Genomic DNA, 25,240 nt, shown 5'->3' on the forward strand with positions numbered 1-25,240 from the left:
AATTGATTTCTGCAAAAACCTGAAAGAAAATTAAAAAAAAATAACAATAATAATTGATTTACACATATAATGTAATTAAGAAAGTTTTGAAATTATTTATCCCTGTTCCTAAATTTCTAAATTTGCAACTTTTTTTGTTTAACCATGCAACCATGATAAAGTTTAGTTTTCATCAAAGTGATTTAAAACGAAACAGAAAATTGAAATATTGTGAAATATCTGCATTCAAATTTCTGTTTTGATAAATTCAAGAAATGTATTATCTTTGATAAAACAAATGAGTCATACAAAATTTCAAGGTACAAACTTGTTTGACAGCTCTGTGCAGTGTTCCCAAATTTCCATATTCGTTTTTTTTAAACAATTTCAAATCAAATCCACTCTTTTGCTCTCTGCTCCGCTCACCCCCGCGGCAGGATCAACTGTTTACTGACTCTCTCTCACTCTTTCTCTCTTCGTCAAATCCTACAAACAGACTCCGTCAACATGGCCAAGGGGTCCCAAATCCCGTCCCTGACCGTGTCCGTCTGTCTGCACTACTTTGCGTGACATGGTAGCGTTTCTCATTTCATTCAATCTTTTTTTCTTTCTGAGCTGCCTTCGCAGAGATTTCATATTTCTGAACGTTGCTGCGAAACTGTCAATGACAAATGGTGATGAAGCGCACAAACACACACACGGTGATCGAGGCAGCCCGAGTAGAAATCAGGTTAAATTTACGGGTTGTCAATGACGACCGCTACCGTGATTCCCTCCGGCTGCTGTTTGTTGTTGTTGTTGCTCACGTGATGAGGACTCGATTAATTAAACAGACGAAACGAGTACGACCAACGAAGACTGGGAGCGATTCTTTGGGCGTTTGCAACGCACACGCACGCTTAGTTCGAAGATTGCAATGACCTTGGCAACACTGGCCGGTTGATTAGCTTGTTGTAGCGCTGTTTGTTTTGCTTGTGTTGGTGTTTATTGGTGCAACCCTGCGTTTGACAGTTGCCCACCTCGAGGGTTGTAAATGTTGACCAGATCAAGGTCATAAACGTCAAACACAGGGTTGGATTTGCTCTGACTAAATGCGGATTGCGGTATGGATGAATAGTTGAGTAAAGTAGGTTAGGTTACTGCTGTTTTAAGGTTATGACTATTGTTTGTTGTAGGTTAGTGCGTTTATAGTACGGAAAGGAATGCATGCGTTCGCATAACCTCTTTTTTAGGTTATGTTGCTATATCAAAGAACACACTGTAAGGAATCGGGAGCGTCTTAGCTAATGATATCACTGTGGCCGTTCTGGCGGAGCATCTCGAGCCGCAGCTCGTGTTCGCGGGCCTTTAGCCGGAGGGCCGCGATCGAAGAGCTGCGCCGGTCCTGGGGAGGCGTCGTCGAACCGGGCGCCGGAACTCCGGCAGGAACTACTGGCACTGAGGTGGGCGAAACCGGTGGCGAGGCCGGCGTCGGTAAACTGGCCGGAGGAGGAGGTCCCCCCACCGGGGACAGGTAGTCCGAGCTGGTCACTACGCTGCCACCGGGCGGGGATGGCTTCGAGGGCATCACCGGTGGGGCTCGCTGGGCCGCGGAAATGTTCGCCAGCAACGTCTGGAAGGATGCCGACGGGGTGTACATGGCACCGATGCCCGGCGGAAGCAGCGGCGGTGGAGGAGTCCTAAAATGGTGGTAAAACAGAAAGTTAAAAAATGCTCTCCTTTGCTTTGTTGTGGTTCAACGCACACCAACCTGTGGAACTGGTTGAAGTAGGCCGACGGAAGCACGTGCCCGCCACCTAGCGTCGGGTAGCGGAACGCAGCCAAACTGGCCGCGTCGAACGGTTTCCTCAGGTTGAAGCCCAAATGGGTGAACGGATTCGGAGGTAGCGACGGTGCGACGACCGTTGCCGACGGAACTTGCCCGCCGGCGGTCAGGTACGGATTGTACGGATGGCCCTGCGGACCCACCTTCTCCTGCTTGCGCCACTTGGCCCGACGGTTCTGGAACCAGACCTAGAAAAGAAAAGCAAACGAAAACCAAATTCATTCATTAAAATGTGCTCCTCAAAAATTTCACCCCCGATATCCCCGTCGGGTCCCGAAATTCCGATGATAAATTAATTTACCCAAATTGATCGTTCTGATCGTTTGGGAAGAGGAGGTGTCCCCTTCGGAGATAGCGATCAGCCGTCAAAGGCACACGCAGCGGGGACAAATTGGGGTATGCCGCCGCCAAATGGCACGCTATCAGCCGACGGTCAATTCTTGAGAATTTTAGGTCCCCGCTCGATGCAAACACAAAGAAAGAAAGAGGGGAGTCCGAAAATGACGCCGCCGCCGCCGCCGACAACGGTTGTGTCGTGCCGCGTTCAGAGGACAATTTATGAATCAGCTTGGATCATCTGTTTTTTTTGCAGGGGGTAGACAGAATTTGAGGCTTTTTTTGTGAAGAGGTTTAGAAGGGTAGAGTTTTCTGAATCGATCGTTTCCAATGATTTTAATTCTACAATCATGTATTTTTTATGATTATCAAATTATTTGACTTGAAATTGCATCTATAATATTTATATAAAACAATTAATTTTCAAATGGCAAAAAAATTCTCCACCCTTAATTATAACCCAAATCAATAAATCTACTTTTCAAAAAATCTCTTGAATGAACTCAAAGCAAGACAGTAAGCATGAGAGCAAATCTCTTTCCTCTCCATTTTCCAATTTTCTTTTCTGCTTCGCTCTGGAGAGAACGAGAGCGAAACAGAGGGAACAAAAAAAGAGAGATTCTCTCTTGCTCATTGTCTTGCCACGAAAAAATGAAAAAAGAACTTGGGACAACTGGTTACTGTTGGATAAATCTTCCTTTCTAGTGAATAAAACAGACATTGTCAAAATGAGAACTGGTCACCCTAGTCTCCAACTCAAGTTCCTTCTCTTCGCCACTTCCGAGTGACACATCACGATTCGAAATCGTCGCATTCTCCCTCACGACTATCCCTGCCAATGTTCCAATTTTACTTTCCAAGAACCCGAAGAAACCCAATACCTGCTGCCAATAGTGTTATAATTTGGCAATTCTTCGAGACCATCGAGAGCGATCGCGCACACACATATCTCCGAAACCAGAACAGGTGATTAGCGGGAGATTGAGCGAGAGTGGCCACAAAGGCCGTGCGCGGGCGCCCCCCTAGGGCGTATTAGATTAACAAAAGCGCCATGCTGGGACCAAAACACATAATTTTTAATATTTCTCCTTGTCGGGCCGACCTGGCCAGCAGTGATAACCGACCTGCGGCAGGATTCGAAGCCAGAAAAAAAACCCAGTGTGGTGTCCCGCGGAAAGCGGAGAATGAAACCTATTAATACTCAATCAAAACTCATTCCCGCTCTAGTCGTTATGACCTCGGCGAGGGATTCGTTGTTTTTTTGGAATCGAACCAGCGACGACGCGTTGTTTGAACAGGGCGCTCTCAACGCGGCATCGTTATAGGGGCCAGCGTTTTCACAAAAGGCTGATGATGATTTTTATGTTTGTAATAACTTTAGTTACGGCTGTTTAGCATTTCAGGGAAGATGCCCGCTTTCTTGAGCAGGGTGAGTTTGAACAAAACCAACCCGCTGTCGACGGAATCGGATTAGCTCTAGTTAGTGGGTTTTGGATGGCTGGGTTGAGAGCAAAAAAAATGAACCGCAGCTGATGTTATTGAGATTTAAAATATTAACTGTCTTGGAATTGATAAAAAAAAGCATGTGGTAATAATTTATAATGAAACGCATTACTAAAGTTTCAACATTGTTAACAACAAAGTAATTTTTTGATTCATTTTGTTTTGCAGAATTGCCAAATCAAATTTGTTGATTATTTGATATTGCTTAGCGGTTACAATTTCTAATCCAAAGAGCGGACAAATTTGTTTTTGAAAATTATCAAAGCTAGGAAAAACATTACATAAATATTTCGATAATTCTGTGTCTTTCTGGCTTTGACAACATTCTACACAGAAAAAAAAGTTGAATTTTGGAATGTTAAAAATTTGGTAGTTTGAATATTACCTCTTTTTTTGAGTAATCTATATATATATCTATATATATATATATATAAAAAATTTCGACGGTTTTGTTCGAACGCGAATCAGTTCAGTACGGAGCGTCGGATCGAGGTGCTCTTTGTTGCGTTGGGTTCGTATAAGTCCAAGGAAGGTTCTTACGACAAAAAGTGACAACTTTGGCCATTCTGGAACCGATTCCGGAAAATCTGCAGATTGTATAGGAAAAGCTGCGTAAAATAAAATTTTAATCACAGGAGGCTGAACAAGCAAACAAGCTAAAAACGTCAATAAACCAAAAAGGGCAGAACGGAGTTTGCCGGGAAAAGCTTGTATTACATAAAAAATGTGTAATGATGTGAACCTGATGAATATTCATCAAAAACGGATGAAAATTCATCATTTTCTGGGGTAAAATTAATCATTTCCTGATGAATATTGCCATCATTTTTTTTTCTGTGTATTTGAAATTCAAGAATACAGTTTTTTTCATCTGAAATTTCCAATTTAATGTTCAATACAGTTTCTGCATGGAATAAACATTGTTCCTACAAGCAGAATAGATTTTCTATATGGTTCCGCATAAAATTGGTAAATAATTCGTTCAATATTTTTCGTTGCTTTTTCTGCACAGAAGAAAAAATGGAAGGGTAAAAAATTAGTTGGTTGAATATTAAATCTTTTTTGAGTAATTTTACCAAAAAAAAATGTGTAAAAATATATCAGAATCTGATGAAAATTCACCAGTTCCTGATGTAATATTACACATTTTTTGACACAAAATCTGTCATCATTGCCCTGATGAATATTACCATAACTTTTTTTGTGTTGGTTTGCGGCAAAAAGCGCAAAAAAAATAGGCTCAAACTCACTTAAAAATTGTGATAGCTCCATAATTAAGGCTCCAAACATGATGCTGTCTTCACCAATAATATGTATTTTTTTTGTTATAAATAACTCTTCAGAACATAGTAGGCCGCTTGAATGTTAACATTTTGAGTTAAGCGTAGTGGAGCCTTCTGGTTGTGGGGTGTCCTCCAAATGCTAATGCTAATTTAGAATTTTTGTAAATGTTTGCAAATTTAAAGAATTTGACAAATTTTATTAATTTCAAGAATTTTACCAATATTGCAAATTTCAAGAATTTTACAGGTTTTGCAAAATTGGCCAATTTGAAAAACTGAACAAAATTCAGAATTTTAAATATTTAGATTTTTCTGATTTTTTCAATTTTAGAATCTTAAGTAGTTTTAATCTTTTTAGAATTTTAGATTTTTAGGATTTAGTTTTTTATTTCTAATTTGAATTTTGAAATTTGATTTAGGAGTGTTACAATTTCTGAATTTTTAAAATTATAAATAGTTCAAGAATCTTTAAATTTTGAATGTCCCTAATTTAAGATTTCAATAATCCTTTAAAAAAAATAATCATTTTTTTCAATTCCTTTGTACTAAATTTACGTTAAATCGTACAAAAACAGAACAAAACAATTTAAAATTTTAACCTGAAATTTTTAATTTTAAAGTACTAAATTTACGTTAAATCGTACAAAAACAGAACAAAACAATTTAAAATTTTAACCTGAAATTTTTAAATTTAAAGTTTTAAAGTTCTAAATTAAAATCTAAAGTTTCAGAATAAAAGAAACTAAAAAAATTAAGAATTTAGGCATCAAAAAATTTCAAAATTTTAGAATTTTAGAATTTTTTACTAAGTTGCTTGTTTTTTTTTTCTTTATCAACTTTGCCCAAGACACCAACATAGTTAGATTTTGGTTGAAGCCTTGGAAGTTCGTCACCCTGTATGTCAATAACTTCAAAAGATAGCCCTTATCAAGTATAACAAGACACCATTTGGCTAGGACGCCAAATAAAGGAGTAAACAATTTACTCCAATTAACTCTCCAATCCAAACACTGTGCAATGTGACATTTTTTGCGATCATAAACTTATTGGACGATTTTTCTATAGAAACTCTGTAAACTTCATTTATTAATCTTTAGAAAAAAAATGTCGATTCTGTTTGGCTTTTTTATGATATAAGAAGAATGTTGGTCCAAATAACTCAAGAATGCCCAATGTGAAAGTTGGATATCTTTTAAATTTAGGTAAATGTATTTATTAAATATATTAATTTGAATAAATTGCAGAAAAACAATGCAATACTTGAATTTAAGCTAAATTTATCTTTTGTAAAAAAGTATAGCTGATTGTCCTTAATCTTATATCGTGGAAAACATTGAGATAAAAATCGCAAATGTTTCATAAAGGATCAATTATTGTTCCATGGAATGAGCTGACCAAACAGAGTCGAACTGTTAAAATAAGCCACAATTTTTCTATTGATTTTTTTAATTTACATGTTTTAAACTTGCACAAAAACATTGTGCCCGTGCAATCTCTTGAAATTTTCATTTTTAGGGTTTCGAAAAATATCTGTTTTATTTTTCAATTGAGAATAAACCTATATTGACGCTTTTTTAATATTTGTTTTTTTTTTTGTAAGTAAATCAAACCTGAAATTTAATATTATAATTCGAACAATTTGAAATTTTGAAAGCTACAAGACTAAAACAATAAATTTGAATTATAAAATTGTAAGGAATGTTCTTCTGGACCATGGTGTAGGGGTAAGCGTGGTTGCCTCTCACCCGGTCGGCCTGGGTTTGATCCCAGACGGTCCCGGTGGCATTTTCGAGACGAGATTTGTCTGATCACGCCTTCCGTTGGATGGGGAAGTAAATGTTGGCCCTGGTCTAACCTAGAGGTTAGGTCGTTAGCTCAGTCCAGGTGTAGGAGTCGTCTCCCTGGGTCCTGCCTCGGTGGAGTCGCTGGTAGGCAGTTGGACTAACAATCCAAAGGTCGTCAGTTCGTCTCCCGGGGTGGATGGAAGCTAAGGTGTAAAAAGAGGTTTACAATTGCCTCAACAATCAAGCCTTCGGACACCTAGTTTCGCCAAGGCAATGCTGTAGAGCGAATAATTTGTTTTTTTTTTGTTCTTCTGTTTGCAGTGAACTAAATAAATCATCCCATAAATTCTAGCCCAACTTCTTGCCATCAAAGCGACTAATTAAGTGATCGTAGAATCCCCCACTCGCAAATGAAGATCACTTCAATCAGCCGATTGTTTGTCCAATCACCAGAATGCGCTCCCCACCGATTTGGATTAACCAGCTAAAGTTCTTTTAAAGCACTTTCAACTCAGAATCGCGATCCAAAATCAACACCTCAGCTAGTTTGTTCCGTTGAAATGTTGCAATATCTGCGCCCTCTCCGCGGCCAATTATCATAATAATGCAAAGTATGTTTATGTTCGATTTTATTATAAAACTGGCGCAGTGGTTGCGGTGTGAAACACGTGGGGGTGGAATAAAATAAAGCTCACGGCGCGACGACGCGGTCCAAAGGTTCGAGTCGAGAAGGTGATGCAACGCTGCACAAATTCAATAAAAGTAATGTTTGCTTTTTTATGATTTACAAGCCATAAATCAGGATGGGGTAAATTGGATCGTTTCGTTGCGCCAAAAAGTTATGGGGGAAAAGAGGATGTTGAGGAGCGAGGGGGGGGGGGAAGACCTCAGACAGTCGGTGAGGAGTGTTAATTGAACGACAGCGCCCCCTGGCCGAGCTTTGAGGTCCGTTCGACTGCTAACTAGCTAACGATCTTCTCCGGGCTGGTCATTTTCAACACTTTAGCGACGGTTCTTCGAAGAAGAACTAATTTCTTCAACATTAGCAGCTCTGAGACGCCAAAGTCTGGCTGAAGTCCTCCTAATGCGACATAATGGACCCCCTGACGAACACGACGAATGGATCATAATTATGCCACGGTGGACCGGTGGAGACATCTCCGGACTCAATTCTAGGCTTTGGTTGGTGGGAAACCCCGGCGGCCATTTTTACGGTCACCGCGTGGTAATTATCGGAGCGAAGATTGACGCGGTTCTAGGGAATCAATTTCAAGTAATTATCAGCTATCGCCGTTGAATTAGCAGTAAAGATGGGTTCGGTTGACGTTTTAAAATGTTGAGATTCATCCAATGTTGAGAAAAATACATATTTAAAGTCACAAAAATACAAATGTAGCATAATAGTATAGAATTGATTTGTTAATTTAAAAATAACTTGAGTTAATTAAAGTCTCAAATTTAAACAATTTTCTTCAATAAATGAATATCCTGAAAAAATAAAAATACTTGCGAGATTTCCTAAGACATTGAATATAACATTTTAAAATTGTGCTCACAGTAAAAAATTGTGTAAATATGGAAGGTGTAATTTTGGAAGGTTGAATATTACCTCTTTTATGATGTAATTTTACCTCAACTAAGAATGAAAAAGCGATATTACCATAGAAAAGTGGAAAAATTACACATTTTCAGAGGTAAAATAACACATTTTTTCTGACATAAAAGATGTACCCTTTCCCAGATGCAATATTACCATGATTTGTTTTTTTTATGTAGGCAACAACCATACAAATGAAGATGATTTCGGAATTTAATTTTTAAAAGTTCAAAGAATGAAATTGTTTCACACTCAACCAAGTGGCATGTCAAACAACATTCCTCCAAAATGACTCATTCCCAAAAAGACAGCACCTCAAAACCGAATCAAAAGACAAAGGAAGTCACCTAGTCACGGCCCCGATCGGAGATCCCAGCACAAAACGTAGGTGGCGCTATTATCGCTCATTAATTACACGGCCCTAATCTAATAATAGAAGATTATACGTTTTGTTCCATCCAATTCCGTTCCGGCGGAGCCGACCAGTCCAGACTGGGGCCGTGTGTTCTGGAAACGAAACAACCTTGTTCTGATTCATCAGGCAGCAAGAAAGACTTCACGGCACGAAGCGACGAACCCCAATAAAAATCCATCATCTTCTCGACATCTTGGGGCTTGGAAATTTTCGGACCGCGGTGGCTGACCGTCTCTCCCTCCTTCATCCCTTCCCGATTTGTTGATGAAGTCCATAAAATTGCTAACAACTTTAATGACATTTGATGTGAAATGATATATGCTCGAATGGTGAGCACATTCTTTTTTCCCTCGCTCCGTTTCTTACGCTGCGAGATCATGACGATGATTCCAGCATAAAACACGCTGTTTCTTTACTTTTGGGCGAGGGATCACACGTGTGTGGCATTTGGGGCCCAACGGCAGCGAGAGCAAGAAGGTTCAACATTTTGACAGTTGGCTGTCCCGCCAACCAGCAAACCTCGGCGAAGATCTCCAGCTGGGCGAACAATCGTGAAATCAATTTCAATACCAGAGCAAATATTTGCTCATGGAATTATACGCCTTTCTCCTGAACCACCTTGTCCCGTCCTAGACCAGACGACCTCAGACCGTGGTGGTGGTGGGACAACCTCGTTTAAAATAGTGAGAAGAAATTTAAATTTTCGTAGATCATCAAGCTAAACGATCGCGGGATGATGATCACATCGCTGCTGGGGATCAACTAGGCGTACGGGACCAGGTCGTTGCGGGGCGCCAGCGCGGTCATCGGGACATGGACCACCCATGGTGCGAATGGCGCGGAATGGGTGTAATCAAATTTAGAAACTATCAACCCCTCGCGAGATGGACGGTTGAGCGTGGCGCGAGATCGATCCTGGTCATGGGAAGTATTTGGCCTGGTCAGCGATGGTATCGCTGGATCGCGGGGTTGAGCGATGGGTGCTGACAGATGGAAATTTACGAGTAGCGGAGTGGAGTTTTGTTTTCGGGGATTGATGGCTTTGGGTGCGAGACGGAAATTAGTGGGATGTTGGTAATTTAGAGATGTTGTTCATTGTGGGTTAACGCTGGTTTTGTCTAGCTATCTGATTTAAAGTGTAATATCAATTTGAAGTCTTTCGCGGACTACGTTGACAATTTTAAAGTTAATAACAAGAATTTACTACAACAAAAACTAACTTCAATATATTGAATTTTTTTTTTAATGTTTTTATGTGGGATTTATCATTTTTTTTCTGTTGTTTGTGTAAAAAATAAAACAGTAACCGCAGAAATCCCGAAACCACAGCCATCCTTAACCCACCAAGTACATTTCCCCAACCATATCTATAAATTACCGGAATGGGTTGAAAATTGCTCACTTTTGCCGTTTCGCCTCCACCCAAAACAGTACGATTCCCGTGAGTGACCCCGCGGCGGGGAAGCTCCTCGTTCGATTTCGGTGCAACTGCGCGCGGCCACAATTTCATGTGATTAAGTGTAATCAAATTAATTAACGACCCAAACCCCGGGTGAGCGCGCGAGGGGGTTGAATTATGCAAATAATACAACTGAATTTCCCCCAAAGGGTGGTTTTTGTTGCTTTCAATTCGAATTGCGGTGAAAGAGTCGAGAATCTTTTCTCGATTTCCGATCGACCATTCGAAATGATATATCATTGAGAAATGGCTGCTGGAGGGCCCTCTTCGGAGAGATATCATCTCAGCAAATACTAGCGAAACAAAAAAAAAACAGGGAGCTTTCAAAATGCAATTTGTGCTGCTAAATGATAACCTTTTGCCAGACAGGGTTCGACAATCGTGCCCAACGGATTGTGCTGTAATTTAGTAATGGAAGGGTGGCTTTCCCGTCAAAAAAAAAAATGTGAAGAAAGGAGGAAAAATTAAATGGCTTCCCGCTCTAGAGCAATATGAAAATGGAAAAATGAAGCGCGGCAAATCGTGATCCGATTGGGAAAGGGAAGCATTTTTTCGAACCATTGCTGAACCAGCCTCGAGCCTTAGCAAAGCTGTTTGCTAATGTGCTAAACGTGTTCGAATGATTTAGAAAAGCGATGGTGGCGAAAGGTTTCCTGTGAGAAAAAAATATGGCTGACTGATGGTCATTTATCGCACGGTTGTGATTTTTAACTACCCGTATTGATTTTATTAAAAGATTTAACTAAATACAGGATAAAAGTAAATATATTTAAACCAAAAAATCAAAAAGTCATTTGAAATTAGCTCGATACTTAACTATTACTAGAAACGCAACAATTGAACATGATTCGTTGGAAAATTTCTGTTCCAATTTTTCATTTTTATTTCAGAATTTACTCTGTAATTAGTCTTTCTCAAAACTGTAAAAAAAATCGAAGATGAGAGTAGAAAATAATATAAAAGGTAGGTTTGTCAATCGTGCTCTGCTGATTTTATTATTTTTATTTTATTTGAAAGAAAAACATGTTTGACTTAAGAATTTTCAAAAAAAAAAAACACATTTAAAACAATAACATGTGCCATTGTTTTATGAACGAATTAAAAAATACTTATGAAATCTAGTGTAATTTTTCAGAAGGTCCGCCATGGTGAGAGTTTGAAAAAAAAATCAGAATAAAATCTACAAAAATAGCATTTATTTCAGAAAAAACAATGACGAACCATGAAATTATGTAATTCATTTCCTTTTTTGTACCACTTGCCCTTATTTGTTTACGAAAATTATAACAAAGCTAATTTCAACTCTCTACTGGCCAAATTATTTTTCGAGGATTTTGTGCTAAAGATGGACATTTTGAGCAACTTTTGTCATTCAATTTCAGCATTTTTTCATGCATTTATTTTGTTAAGTTTTTATCCCTTTTCTGATATGCAGGCCTATTCTACAACCTCCAAACATTATTTTTTGCCTTTTTGAAGTTTGTCATGATTTTCCCTTCACCTTTTTTCAATGTTTCGTGTTTTTTGCATATTTTGATATAAACTTAAACCATTTGCAATAAAATCACAGCAAGGTTTTTCATAGTTTAATCTGGAACAATAAAAAAACTTTTTTTTTTAATACAAGGACAAGTAAAAATATAAAAAAAAGATTTGTTAAAGACCCTCCTATGATCTCAGCAACCAGTGGTCTATCTTCAATGTTTCATAGACGTCATAACTCGTAGGCAAAATTTTGGTCCATACTTTGAATGGATTAAAAGATGTGGGGTTTTGTCACTAAAAAATATAAAAAAAAATCAAAAATTAAATGATGCGGATATTGAAAAATTTATTTCTCGTGAAAAAATCAATTAAAAAATTACAATTTTTTTTCTTAATACAGTCCAGATTCTGTTATCCGAAGCCTCGATTATCCGAAGTTTCGATTATCCGAAGTTCGATTATCCGAAAGTTTGTATGGGACTTCCGATAATCGAATCACGAACAATTTTTTTGTATTTTTTTCATTTTCTTGTTTTTAAAATAAAATTTGAGTTCTACGACCCCATTTAAGTCAAATTTGAGTTGTTGATTGTCTATTAAAAAATAAAATGCATTTTTTTCAATATTGCATCACCGCCATTTTGGCCGCCATCATGGATTCAAAAATTCTAAATAATTTTAGCGTAGTTTAGGGGTCATACCTATGCTCGATAATCAAAAATTATACAACGAAAAAACATTTTTTTCGTGATTCGATTATCCGAAATTTTGATTCTCCGAAGTTAAATTTTTCCTAGGCCTTCGGATTATCGAATCTGGACTGTAGTCCTTATCAATACCTCCAACTTTGACAAAGACACCAAATCAATCAAAAAATTCCTTTAAAAGTAACAGATTTTCGAATACTTACGTATTATTTTTGTATGGACAGCGACCTAAAATTGTATGGAAACTTGTAAGGGTGAACCAATGGCACAAAATTGCTTCTTTGTCATAGGGAAGGCCCCCACAAATTTTGAGCCAAATAACAAAGAAATACTTAATACTTAAAATAAAAATAGTCACTTATTTAAATTATTACAGCAACCTTACATTATATTTTAGAGGGAGGCGAGCTTTTAAAGTTTGAAGAAGAAATTATTCCAAAATATATTGACGTTTTGTGTGATGTCTTGAAGACAAAAAATAATAAGCTTTTACGCAGGTTTACCTTTGCGGTTAATCTTATTATATCAATCCCTTCTTCTGTAACACTGAACACTACTAGGGAGGGGAGTCACTGTGACCATCATATCTCAAACCAAAGCTACGGAAATAAGCTCCATTTATGCGTGTGCTCCCCATCAGAAAAGAGGCGTGATCATCACCCAACCGCAAACAGCCAGCCAACTTCAATATCGCTCAAGCCGTGAAGTTGGCTTTGCCGACGGCGAGCTTACCGACGGAAGCTCTCCATAACTGGCTTGTAAACAAGCAAGCTGATCCCGGTACGTGGCGTGCCGCATCCAGCAGTGCAAATAAAATATGATCGAGCTAATTCATTTACTTGTTCGGCTCAGAACTGCCTGGTTGACGCAAAACGTGCACCATCTGCCACGAAACCTTCGCCCAATTTGTAAACCTCGAGGGATCACTCCGTTCCGAGAACTTTCTCCTCGAAATTTCACTCGCTCCGGGTGACACACCGAACCATTTCGCTGGAAATGATTTGTGACCTCCTTAATTGGACCTGCCGAAAACGACGTCAAAGTTCTCTCCTCGGTCGGTAGTGGTTTCGTTCAATTATCACACTTTCCGGCTGGAGACCCTCCGTCCGTCGCAACAACAACATAAAAAAGTCTGCAAACTCACTTCCGGTTCGCCGATCGCCGTGTTCTGCGAGTTCCAAAGAACGGACAAGGTCACGCTGCCGACGGTCGGTTCGGAACGACTGAAGCCTCTCCGAGTGTCATTTGCATCGGAATCGAATCAATCAAAATGTGTTCTGCATCATTTACCGGTTTAATGTGATATGATTGTCGATTCACGGGGAGGGGGACGGAACAAGGGGGAGAACACAGAGTGCAGTTTTTTGTTGTTGTTGTTCGATGTTCAGCAGTTCTGTTTTGTTCGAGTTCTGTGGAACCAATTAGAGTGGCGGGGGCTTCGAGTTCGAGTAAGAGTTGTCGGACGGCACACCAGAACTTCAGATCGTCGTGCGCCGTGGACAAGGACAAATGATAGGGCGAATGAATCGTTGGCGGCGGCGGTGATGACGAAGGTTTTTGGCAGTCGTGCAGACTTTATTTCGGTGTGCAATTATCATGTTGAAGTGCACCCAATGTTGAGTTTGAGTACTCAGAATTGGTAAAGATATTCAACAATCATATTCTGCTTTCTTGAGACTTCGATTGCAAGATTTGCGCAACTACTTCACTTCACTGCTATCGCGCTCAACTAGTGGTTGGTCACTTTTTCTTTTGACACTTTTCTAGTTTGTACCCCATTGGTTGGTCAAAGTCAAACTAAAAAGTTACGAACTGTCACTTTTTACACGGCGCTCACACATACTTTCAAATCAAACGTTTGGTAGTAAGTGTAAGCTCTGTGTAAAGAGGGTGTCAAACTAAAAAGTGACCCCGTGCGTTTGACAACATTTCAGTGTAATCCACTTCGATTTGAACCTTTTTGGTTTTGATTGAAAGCTCAAAGGTAACCCGATGATTCTCCAAGGTGACTTTGATAGTCACTGTGCTTCTTGTAAATGTCATCCTAAAAGTGAGCAAATTGAATTTATATGTTAAATCGATCATTAAGGCTAGGTTTATTTCAATGATTGATTAAAAAAACAGTTTAATATTTGAATTTATTAGCTTTTAATAAATTAAATGTAACTTTGAGGTTATGTGAATAAATCCAAAGTTACTTACAATATCGTTCTTCTAGAAATGCCTTCAAAGCTGTTTTTTTCTGTTTTAATAACGTGTAAAACTTGTAACTTAGGAACTTGTTTGTGATTCGAACTTATTTTCTGTGAGAAAAACTTGACACTTAGAGAATATTTAAATAATCCTATTTATCAATGTATTCAAAAAAAATAGTCAACTAACTTTTTGGCAATTCCATTTCAAAAGAGCCTAAACCAAAAAGAATGTTCTCCGATCGGGCTCCAATTTTTTTTGCGGGTTCCTTGGCCAAAATAATTAGACCCGTATTTTTTGTTTGGCTATTAGGGTGACCTACATCGTTCTAGGATGGTTCAAAAAATGGCAATTTTCGTCATTTTGCGCAAAAACCACTTTTTTTCACAAAATCATATCCCCGCGTCAATTCATCCGATTTTAGGAGTCTTAGACGCAAAAGAAAGGTGGTTAGTGTGGCTATTTGAGAAAAATAGTAAGAAGTTTCAAAAATCGAGCTCAACATTTGAAAAAGTCGTATGAAAACTTAAAATGGCTTTTTGGCCGTGTCTGGACCAAAGAGCCTATGTCTGAAAATATTTTTATAGGATTCCTCGGAAAATTTTACATAAACTATCAAAAAAAATTGGTGATGTCGAACCGTACGTTTTCGAGATATAATTATTTAAAAAATAAAAACTGAGTTTTTCGACTTTTTTCACTAAAACTGCGATAGCTTAAAAATTAAAACAATGACCTATACATGTTAGGGTACCAAAAGTTGCGTATTTTAATTACGAAAATTTTGATACCCTAACAATATAGGTCATCGCTAAAATTTTTAAGTTATCGCAGTTTTAGTTAAAAAAGTTGATTTTTTGCCGATTTCGGCATTTTCCTGTTTGACGAAAATTGCCATTTTTCGAACCACCCTAGCACGATGTAGGTCACCCTAATGGCTAAACAAAAAATACGGGTCTAATTATTTTGGCCAAGGAACCCGCAAAAAAATTCTGAGCCCGATCGGAAAACTTTGTTTTGGTTTAGGCTCTTTTCAAAAGGAATTGCTGTTTTGAAATATTTAAAAATATGTGGAGTCGGACTCGGAGCCAACAATTTGTTGAAAACTGGAATCGGAGTCGGAGTCGGCTAGAGTTGAATTGAGCTGAAAGTCGGAGTCGGAGACGCTTGAAATATGACCCGACTCCGCAGCTCTGGTTTTTGGAAACATAGAAATTTAACTCGATTTTTTTTACTTCAGTTCTCAAATGTAAATTAAATTTGAAATCGAAAAATACTTTCCAGATTTTTTGATAAAATACACATCTTTCGATTCATAACTTAAAGTTTATTTTTAACTTAAAATTTGCTATAGAACTACACCTACAACCAAATTTTTTTAAAGTGACATTTTTGCAAGGGTTACCAAAAATCGAGACTGGACTGTATCGAAATCCAGAAACTAGCATTAAAACACAAAAAACTATTAAATCCGGCTTTTAAAAATGCTTTTTATTTTATCTGAGGATTCATCACGCAATACAGAGTTGACAAATCTCCAAAATCTATTCTTCCGTTTAATAGAAAAAATATTAATACCATCCTCCTTAATGTCTTAACATGTCGGCGTTCATTTGTCAATGTCCAATCATCTTTGTGTCGCTGTATAACTTGAATCAATAAAATTCTACCAATGTCAAAATGTCCCAACCCTTGGTAACCTTCCTTGGGAGGTCCCAGTAAATTCCCAACCCGAACCAATTTGTCCGGTAGCCACCTGTCGCTGTCACCCGCGTGCGCTAATGTGACAGGCCGAATGTGCCGGGCCGCATCGGCTCATGTCAACGGTAACAGATTTATTTTCGGCCGCCCGATCCCTGCCACCTTGAAGAAGCAGCGAGAATCCCAGGGATCGGTGCCACCGTGGGAGCTTATCTTGGCCCGAAAATCTTGTCGCGCATTATTGTTGTCGTTGTCTTTTCTCGATACGGAGTGATTCTTGTCGCTTCTCCGTTTTGGTGCCCGTGTCCGCGTCGTTTCTGCTTTGAGGTTATGTTTATCTGCCCACTTTCAGCATGTTTCAAGGGGTGATTCCGACGATTGGAAACGGTTTCGAAAGTGTCAGATTGTCACAGGTCGTTCGGGGCACGCTGGTTGATTTGTACGAATCGTTGATTAAAACATTGGAAATGTCAAGTACGGCGGCCATCTTGAATGCGGGCCGGTTTCACCTTAACGCGTTGCGCGCATATTTTCCACTAAATAACAGCACAATTCCGTGTCGTTTTGACTAATTTTAAATTGCAATAAAACGAAGAACAAAAAGTCCACAACTATACGACCCTGTCGAAACACACGTTTTTATGTTCGTTTGGTCCGCGCCGTCAGGTTTCCTGGCGCGTTCTGAATGGCGCAATCTGTTTTTGTTTTACGGTCCTTCCACAAGGTCCATGGACAGTGAGGACGGCAACGGAAGAGGACGACGACGATCAAGCTGATTATGCTGACACACAAACGCAGACACACCCCGGCCGGAGCCTGATCCTCTTCCAATCATATAATTTAATAATATTTTTATTGGTATTGTTGATTTGGTTTTATTTTGTTGTCCGCCGCCGCTGCCGCCGTCAATTTTTCGGTTCCCAGGAATTTCTGATTTCCGCTGCACCGGATTGCATCACCGAGAGGGGTCGGTCAGCAAATCGGAAGTGCTGATTAGAGGTTATGGTGCGATCGGGCTATTACCGCGCCCTCTTTTGACAGTCTGTCCGTGCGTCACCGTGGCGACAGTTTGGTGGTCCCTGGAGTTAAGATTGCCGACTCTTGAAGGTCGAAAGACCCCTCGTCACTGTCGAATTTGACAGTTGTCAAAAGTCAAGTGTTGCCAGATAACTTGAAAAACGTACCCCGTGCTACGTCTTCAACTCCAATCTATGATCGCGGCGGCTTTTCGGGACCCCAAAAGAAGATAGTACCCCGCGGGGATTTGTTGTAGAGTCGCCGCCGCCGCCGTGTCGCTCTAATTTAATCCGCATTCAATTAAGGTGGTGTCGCGCAGCCCCCAAAAAAACGACCCGGTTCTCCCGAGTTCTTCGTGATATGACTAATGTCTCTTCGTGGCCGCGTTGCCGGCCCGACCCAAAAGCAATTAAATTTGCGCTGATAAATGGCCGATAAATTAGCATTCACTTTGGCTGGCAACACTGTCGCTGAGAATGCAAGGCAGGGCAGCCAGGGTGCGCTCGCGCCCCAACATAAATGCCAAAGATTATCTATAATTAAATATGCAAATATTTGACCCTCGGCTCGGCGTGTGAGTTGGCGTCCTTTTTTCGGGGTTTTTTTTTTGCGAAAAAACATCAAAATTTGGCACAGATCATCGCCAACAAACGGTCCGAACAAATTGAGGATAGGGATCCTAAATCGATTAGCGCGGAAATTTATGCCGGCGAGCCGTAATTAAACTGTCAAAATAATTTACGAAATTAATCACGAAAATAGATGGCGATGGTGTGTTTGTTGTGGGGGTAAAATGTTGAGATGGTGAGCGTGATGAGCCGCGGTGAGCGCTTTTAGGGGTGGAGCGAACCCATTTGGGAAAGCTGTCATAAATTAGCCAGTTTATTGAGCCCTCGTGGGAGCCAAGAAAAAACCTTGTTTGAGGGTGAGGTATAGGGGAACAGCATCTAATTTCAGCGTGACTCTAATGTTGGCAGGTCAGAACTTTGACATTCAATTAAAGCTCATTAAAAGCGATTTCAACTGAAATCGAGTGATAAATAGCTCAATAAGAAGTGAGCAAGCAAGTGTCTATCAAAAGTTTTGCAAAATTAGTTGTTTAAATAGTGAAAATCAGCAAATTGGATGAAGTTAGGAGCGAGTGCTTAACCTGCCAAAGATACGAGAATTTCCCCTAGTTACGAAGAATTGGGTATTGTTTGGAATTTAGTAGAATTGAGTCATACAAGACTGTTTTGAAGAATTGTTCCGAGTAAAATCTCTAATTTTTGATGTCTGCCAAACTGTCAAAAGAACTTAAGTAAACGATACTTTTGCCTTCCTCACTGAGGTAAGGCTATAATCCTGCTCTAAAAATGAACTTTTTGTTAAAAGCTCGAAGACCCACCTTCATATATACATATCGACTCAGAATCGAAAACTGAACAAATGTCTGTGTGTGTGTATGTGTGTGTGTGTGTATGTATGTATGTGTTCAAAAATCTTGCCAAGTTTTCTCAGCACCGGCTGAACCGATTTTGATCGAACCAGTTGCATTCGACTTGGTTTAGGGTCCCATACATCGCTATTGAATTGTTTGAAGTTTCGATAAGTAGTTCAAAAGTTATGTATAAAAATGTGTTTTCACATAAATCCGGATCTCAATTATATGTATGTAAACGATGTCCGGATCCATCATCCGACACATCGTTTGTTAGGTAATCGAAAGACCTTTCCAAAGAGTCCACAACATTGAAGATCTGGCAACCCTGTCTCGAGCTATGACCACTTAAGTGATATTTATGTACTTTTTGAAGCCGGATCTCACTTAAATGTATGTAAACGATGTCCGAATCCATCATCCGACACATCGTTGGTTAGGTTATTGAAAGACCTTTCCAACGAGTCCACAACATTGAAGATCTGGCAACCCTGTCTCGAGTTATGATCAATTAAGTGATAGTTATATACATTTTTGAAGTCGGATCTCAATTAAATGTATGTAAACGATGTCCGGATCCATCATCCGACCCATCGTTGGTTAGGTAATCGAAAGACCTTTCCAACGAGTCCACAACATTGAAGATCTGGCAACCCTGTCTCGAGTTATGACCACTTAAGTGATATTTATGTACTTGTTTGAAGCCGGATCTCACTTAAATGTATGTAAACGATGTCCAGATCCATTATCCGACCGATCGTTGGTTAGGTAATCGAAAGACCTTTCCAACGAGTCCACAACATTGAAGATCTGGCAACCCTGTCTCGATTTATGACCACTTATGTGATATTTATGTACTTTTTTGAAGCCGGATCTCACTTAAAAGTATGTTAACAATGTCCGAATCCATCATCCGACACATCGTTGGTTAGGTTATTGAAAGACTTTTCCAACGAGTCCACAACATTGAAGATCTGGCAACCCTGTCTCGAGTTATGATCAATTAAGTGATATTTATATACATTTTTGAAGTCGGATCTCAATTAAATGTATGTAAACGATGTCCGGATCCATCATCCGACACATCGTTGGTTAGGTAATCGAAAGACCTTTCCAAAGAGTCCACAACATTGAAGATCTGGCAACCCTGTCTCGAGCTATGACCACTTAAGTGATATTTATGTACTTTTTTGAAGCCGGATCTCACTTAAATGTATGTAAACGATGTTTGGATTCATCATCCGACATATCGTTGGTTAGGTAATCAAAAACCCTTTCCAACGAGTCCATAACATTGATGATTTGGCAACCCTGTCTTAAGTTATATCTGTGTACTTATTTTTCTGGATCTAAAAAAAATAGCTGGCAAACCACTTATATTAAAAATGAGGAAGGCATCAACCACATAGGTGGATTAAGTTAGTTTTTTTTTTATTAAATTCTTCACTCTTACTTCACCAGACTGGATTGGGCTAATCTGTTCAATTAAATTCTTTTCATGAACAAATCTGACTCTTAGCCGATCATGACGAGGTTTTTTTTCTCTAAACTGTTGAAAAACTTTATCAAAAGTTTCACAACCAGAAATTATTCCTGAACCCATAAACCCCTAATGAAATCAGATTGATTTTAACTGCCATCTAAATTACCCGACTGTCACCTTCAGCGTTGTTTGCGTTTGCGCACCTCCCCCTCAAACTACACCAACTTCAAGTCGGTCCCCTACCCTAAGCTTAGACAAACCCACACACCCAGTCACCGAGCATTCGCAGCCATTTTGACTGTCACAACTCTGTTAACCTGTGTTCGTGTCTCCAGAGTGTTGCGATCCGGAGAGGCCGATTAGGCCCGGCCAGTAGAATTAGTAGTCGAAATTTATAGCTTTAATTAGTTGGGCGCACTTTTTTTTACGACCGACGATTTTACACCTTGACCAACTCTCCAGAACTCGTGGTAGCAACAGGCCCGAAAATGGTCTAATTGAATTTTATTTTTAGTTGGTTTCCTCCGTGTTATCATGTTGAGCTATGCTAATGGCAACACTGCCGCGTAAGTGCGTCCCCTCTCAAGAAGTTGGGCCTTAATTACGCGTGATCTAATTTCGTGATTGCCGGTGTCTATAAATTATGATCAGAGGGTTGTCGTCTTTGGGCTTAGGACTAGGGTGGTTGCTAATGGTCTAGTAATTGCTACTAGAGTTTAGTTGTTGCTGCTACTTGGAGTTTTGCTGGCGGTTATGATTTTTAATTAAAAATTATTTACCGTGGTCGAGTTGGGCGCGCAGAATGCTTACCCCGCGCGAGTGGTGATTTTGTTTACCTTAATTAATTTAATGTCTATTTATTTAAGCGTTATGACGCTTGGAAATTGGACCGGGCTAATTATGTGCAAATTATTTTCCTGAAGTGATAAAGTTTGAATGGTTTACGTAAAGGTATTTCCTGGGGGTAATACGGCCTTGCTTTGCACGGTAAGCTTATGAAATCATCTAGTTTCGACGTTGTCGTGCTATCTTGTCGCAAGTCGCTTTTTGACGATTCAAGAAAAACGCGTATTAATGTTTGACCTTGAATAAACGAAAAAAAAGCACGCAATGTAAACAATAACAAACACGTTTTGTTTGGTTGACCATTCTGTGCATTTTCTTGAAGTTTGGTTGACCGAGCCACGTAGCCCAGTGGTAACGCTTCCGCCTCGTAAGCGGTAGATCGGGGTTCAAATCTCGGCTCGGACCAACACAACTGGTGATCTTTTCCCTTCTGGAATCGATTGCTTAGTAAAGGGAAGGTAGTGTATCGTCACAAACTGGACCTTATCACGACACCTTAGGGAGGCGACCTATGGAATGTTAACATTAACCGTAACATGTTAACATTAAGTTGAAAATGAAACTGCCACTGAATCCGCTTTGTAAATGCCGGCCCCGATACTCTTCAAGGGTGTTCCCCTCAGGAACTGGGAAAGATTTACTTTTTTTTTTTTGGTTGAATTTGGTTGCTGGAGTTCAGAGTTATAATTACAAATGTTTACGGCAGTCGGGCATGTCCGTGTGTCAAACGCGTTCTGACCTCAAATCCCTTTGGCAATTTGTCGCACTTACAACAATGTTCAGGGTGTGTCAAGATAGTACTACAAGATTGAAACTTCCTTCATATGAAGAGGAACAACAATGCACGGAGTTTTTTTTTCGGTTTTTATTGAATATCTCAGGATTGACATCGAATTTTGGGGATCTGTGAAGGTTAAAAAGTGAGGCATTTAGAGATGCACAAAATGGTGTTCTGAACTCAATTTGGCAAAAAATGCACATGCGACAAGATAGCACGACAAATGAACATACAAATCAATCTTGAAGAAACAAGAAAAATGAAGTATTTTGGTTATCACCGAAATAGCACTCAAGTTAACAATGTCGATATTTCAGCAACTATTGATCAAATTTCAATTTCAAAACATGAAAAATTTTAAATTCAAGACTAGCATTTGAAAACGTTTAAAGCTCTGGTAAATAGTAGTTTGTCAATAATACATTGCATTCTCATGGACTCAGCCGTTTTATTTATTTATTTTTTTGACGGAGAATCCCAAAAAATAAAAATACAGAATAGAAATTTCTAACCTAATTCTTCCAACAAACTTAACGTGCATCAGCTGTCACGACCTCTCCCCATCCCTTCCCTTCTCAATTTACTAATCAGCAAAAATGTTAAACTGATCAATCACCACCATCAGCAGCACTCTCCCGAGCAGAACTTGGTAAAACTCGCTAATGAACGAACCGAAGAACGACCCGAGCCGAAGTCTTTCGACTATTGAGGCTCTCGCTGGCCACATCGCGCATAGAAACGGCATAAAATATGGATTTTTGATTGGAACGAAAATGGCTAATAAAAACAAATTAATTTAATTTATGCCTTTACGAGCGTCGTCGTCGCCATGGCCAGGGCAGTGTTGCGAGCGCGTGGTGCATGCAACCAAGAGTTCTGGCCGGCCGGCCTTATTAGGAAAGTCGGAGCCTTCAGAGTGACTGAGAGAGCGGAATGATATCGGTTCGCTCACTAATGACGTTGCGTGATGATTTTTCAGCCTTTTGTTCTCTGCTCGTTTTTTTAATGTTTTGTTATGGTTATTGTTTTTTGCTTAATTTGTAGGTTTTTATAGTTTTGTGCTCGACTTTGGGCTGTGCGAACGAAATGTGCCATTTTTTTCTAGCGTGTAGAAAAGTGTGTTGTGTGACTCAATTTATGGAAACGCCCTAATTGATTTAACAACTAGCCGTGAAGGTTTGAACTGGGCTGATTAAGATTTCCCCCCCTTAGTCAGCGTTGATGAGGATGGGAAATTTGGGGAGAAAATATGACACTCACCTGTATCCGTGCTTCCGTCAGTCCAATTTTCATTGCCAATTCTTCCCTGAAAAAAAAAGAAAATATTGAAATTAGGTCGCACTTGATTTCCACTTAGATTGTAGTGTATGAAATGATGCTGTAACTCAAAAGTCTGAATAAACGTTTTTACAAAAAAAGAAGGGATTCTCTGTACGATTTGGTGTCTTCAGCAAAGTTGTAGGTTATGATTAAAAAAATTCTTCAAATATATGCACGAAAAAATAATTTTAATTTCAATTTCACTAAAATAATATTTACAATTTACGATTTATAATGTTTAAGGAGACTTAAAAAAGGTTTATTTTGAGCTCGAGTTTAGCATGATGAAAAATCTGGTCTCGAAGTCATGATTTTTTGAAAAAAAAAAATGTTCGGAAAATATAGATCAATGGTTATAAAAAATCATTGTCATTGTTAGATGCCTAATCAAAGTTGAAATCAATAATAACTTAATATATTTATCAAAAAAAGCGCTGTTTTTAAGCTAAATTCTATAGAAAAAAATAATCAATATGTCAACTTTCAAACAAATTTCTGAAAGAATTATTAAGCTTCTAAAAGAACGTATAAAGGTTCAATGCTGATGTCCAAATATCTCACGCCAATTATTTCATAAGAATGTATCATAATCGAATGATCTTCAACATTTATTGAAACTATTTAGAGCTATTAGAAATAGTAAAAAAAAATTAAAAGAATGAAATTGAAGAAGGGCTTCTTCTTAATTTTGCATTTCATGTGTAAGAGAGAAAACCAGTCATAAATCCATTAAGTTCTTCGCTCGTGTCCATCGTCAATTATAAATTCAAAACTAATAAATTTACCTAATGAGATGAGCCCACCAATAAATTCATCATCGCCATCATTTGCGCGGACGCTGTATTGTGAACCACTGCGGAAGAATCGGCATCCCCTTGAAGCCGCTGAACAAAGGCTTGGAAATGACATTATCACTTTATTAAAAGTGATTTCTTTGTCGACATCGTTGTCTCCGTCCTAAAGCCTACGGTGGAATCGAACCCGAAAAATTAACGGCCATAAACGGATTCTGTTCGGAACAAAAGGCATTAAATTATGAATATTAAATTAAATGATGAAATTTATTAATCGATGGTTTTGGCCTTGCCTAAGATTGTCCGGTTTTGCCATCTTTCGATTTGTCCTCGACGACGACGGGAAAAACAAAAAGGCTTGTCATGTTTAGCTGATTATTTATGTCTCACCCAGGCTTAAAGCTTCTCAGGTTTAATCCTTTTATGAAAAGCTCTCGTGACACAATGCCAGTCCCACCGGTCCAACTTTTATTTGTTTTAATTTTCACGCATTATCAAAATTAAAATGGCCGACCGTGGCTAATGTCAATAAAGAACGATGATCCTCCTTCTCCTCCTCCCCTGGGAGGCTTTCCCCCCCTCTTTTGCAAAGGGGTTGGGCTCTCCTCCCAGTAGAATTAAAAAAAATATGTTGCTTCTCAAATGATAGACCAGCAGCAAGGTGATCAAAAATGCAAAATTAATTCCATTTTACCGTGTGCAAAACAGTACCATTAAATATACAGGGAACGACACAGGAGAAAGGTAAATAGCCCCCGGGCTCAACGGGTGATGAAAAAGAGGGAAATTAATACAAAATTACTATTATCAAATCCCAGAACCGCGCACAGTTGGGCGGTGCACTTTGGGCAGTCATTACCTGGGCGTAGTTTGTGTGCACTTTTGGAAAAATTCAAATGAAAATGGAAAAAAAATATTTTCAAGAAAAAAAATCTGTTAGGCAAAACCAAAAATTACACAAGTTTAAAAAAAACTAAAAAATTATGACGTTTGCACTCAGCAGACGTGAAAAACCGCAACCGGGTCGACCCCCCCGGGTAGCGGGAAGGAGGAGGCCGACATTTTCATGTCTGGGCTTCCCCCGGTAATGGTTTTCTGTCATCGAAGCATAAAATTATACACACTTTTGAGGGAGGCAGCCAGAACGCGCCGAGCGCGTCACCGTGATAAACTGAAACGCCACACACTCAGACCACGTGTGTGATGTGGTGAGGTTTCGTGCAAATCTATCGTTTAGCATGAAATTGTCGCTTGGGAGGATTGTTTTATTCTGTGTTGTAGTTCAGAGCAGCGATAAGCAGCGATAGTATACAAT

At 39.2% G+C, this 25,240-nt stretch overlaps 1 protein-coding gene across 2 annotated transcripts in view; it reads right to left on the reverse strand.

Moving 5' to 3' along the window:
• Positions 1-365: 365 nt before the first annotated feature.
• Positions 366-25,240, reverse strand: part of LOC120419197 (homeobox protein aristaless) — a 126,889-nt gene continuing 102,014 nt past the window's right edge. Inside the window, exons 3-5 of one of the 2 annotated variants that reach the window (XM_039581868.2) lie at positions 23,072-23,117; positions 1,724-1,992; positions 366-1,658 (exon numbers count right to left, since the gene is read on the reverse strand). In XM_039581868.2, coding sequence (XP_039437802.1) covers positions 1,259-1,658; positions 1,724-1,992; positions 23,072-23,117 — 715 coding nt within the window. In that variant the 3' untranslated portion in view covers positions 366-1,258. The remainder of the gene's footprint in view (positions 1,659-1,723; positions 1,993-23,071; positions 23,118-25,240) is intronic. The other variant, XM_039581869.2, reaches the window with a different exon arrangement.

This window comes from Culex pipiens, chromosome 2 (assembly GCF_016801865.2).
Source record: "Culex pipiens pallens isolate TS chromosome 2, TS_CPP_V2, whole genome shotgun sequence".
In the NCBI taxonomy this organism is placed as follows: Eukaryota; Metazoa; Arthropoda; class Insecta; order Diptera; family Culicidae; genus Culex; species Culex pipiens.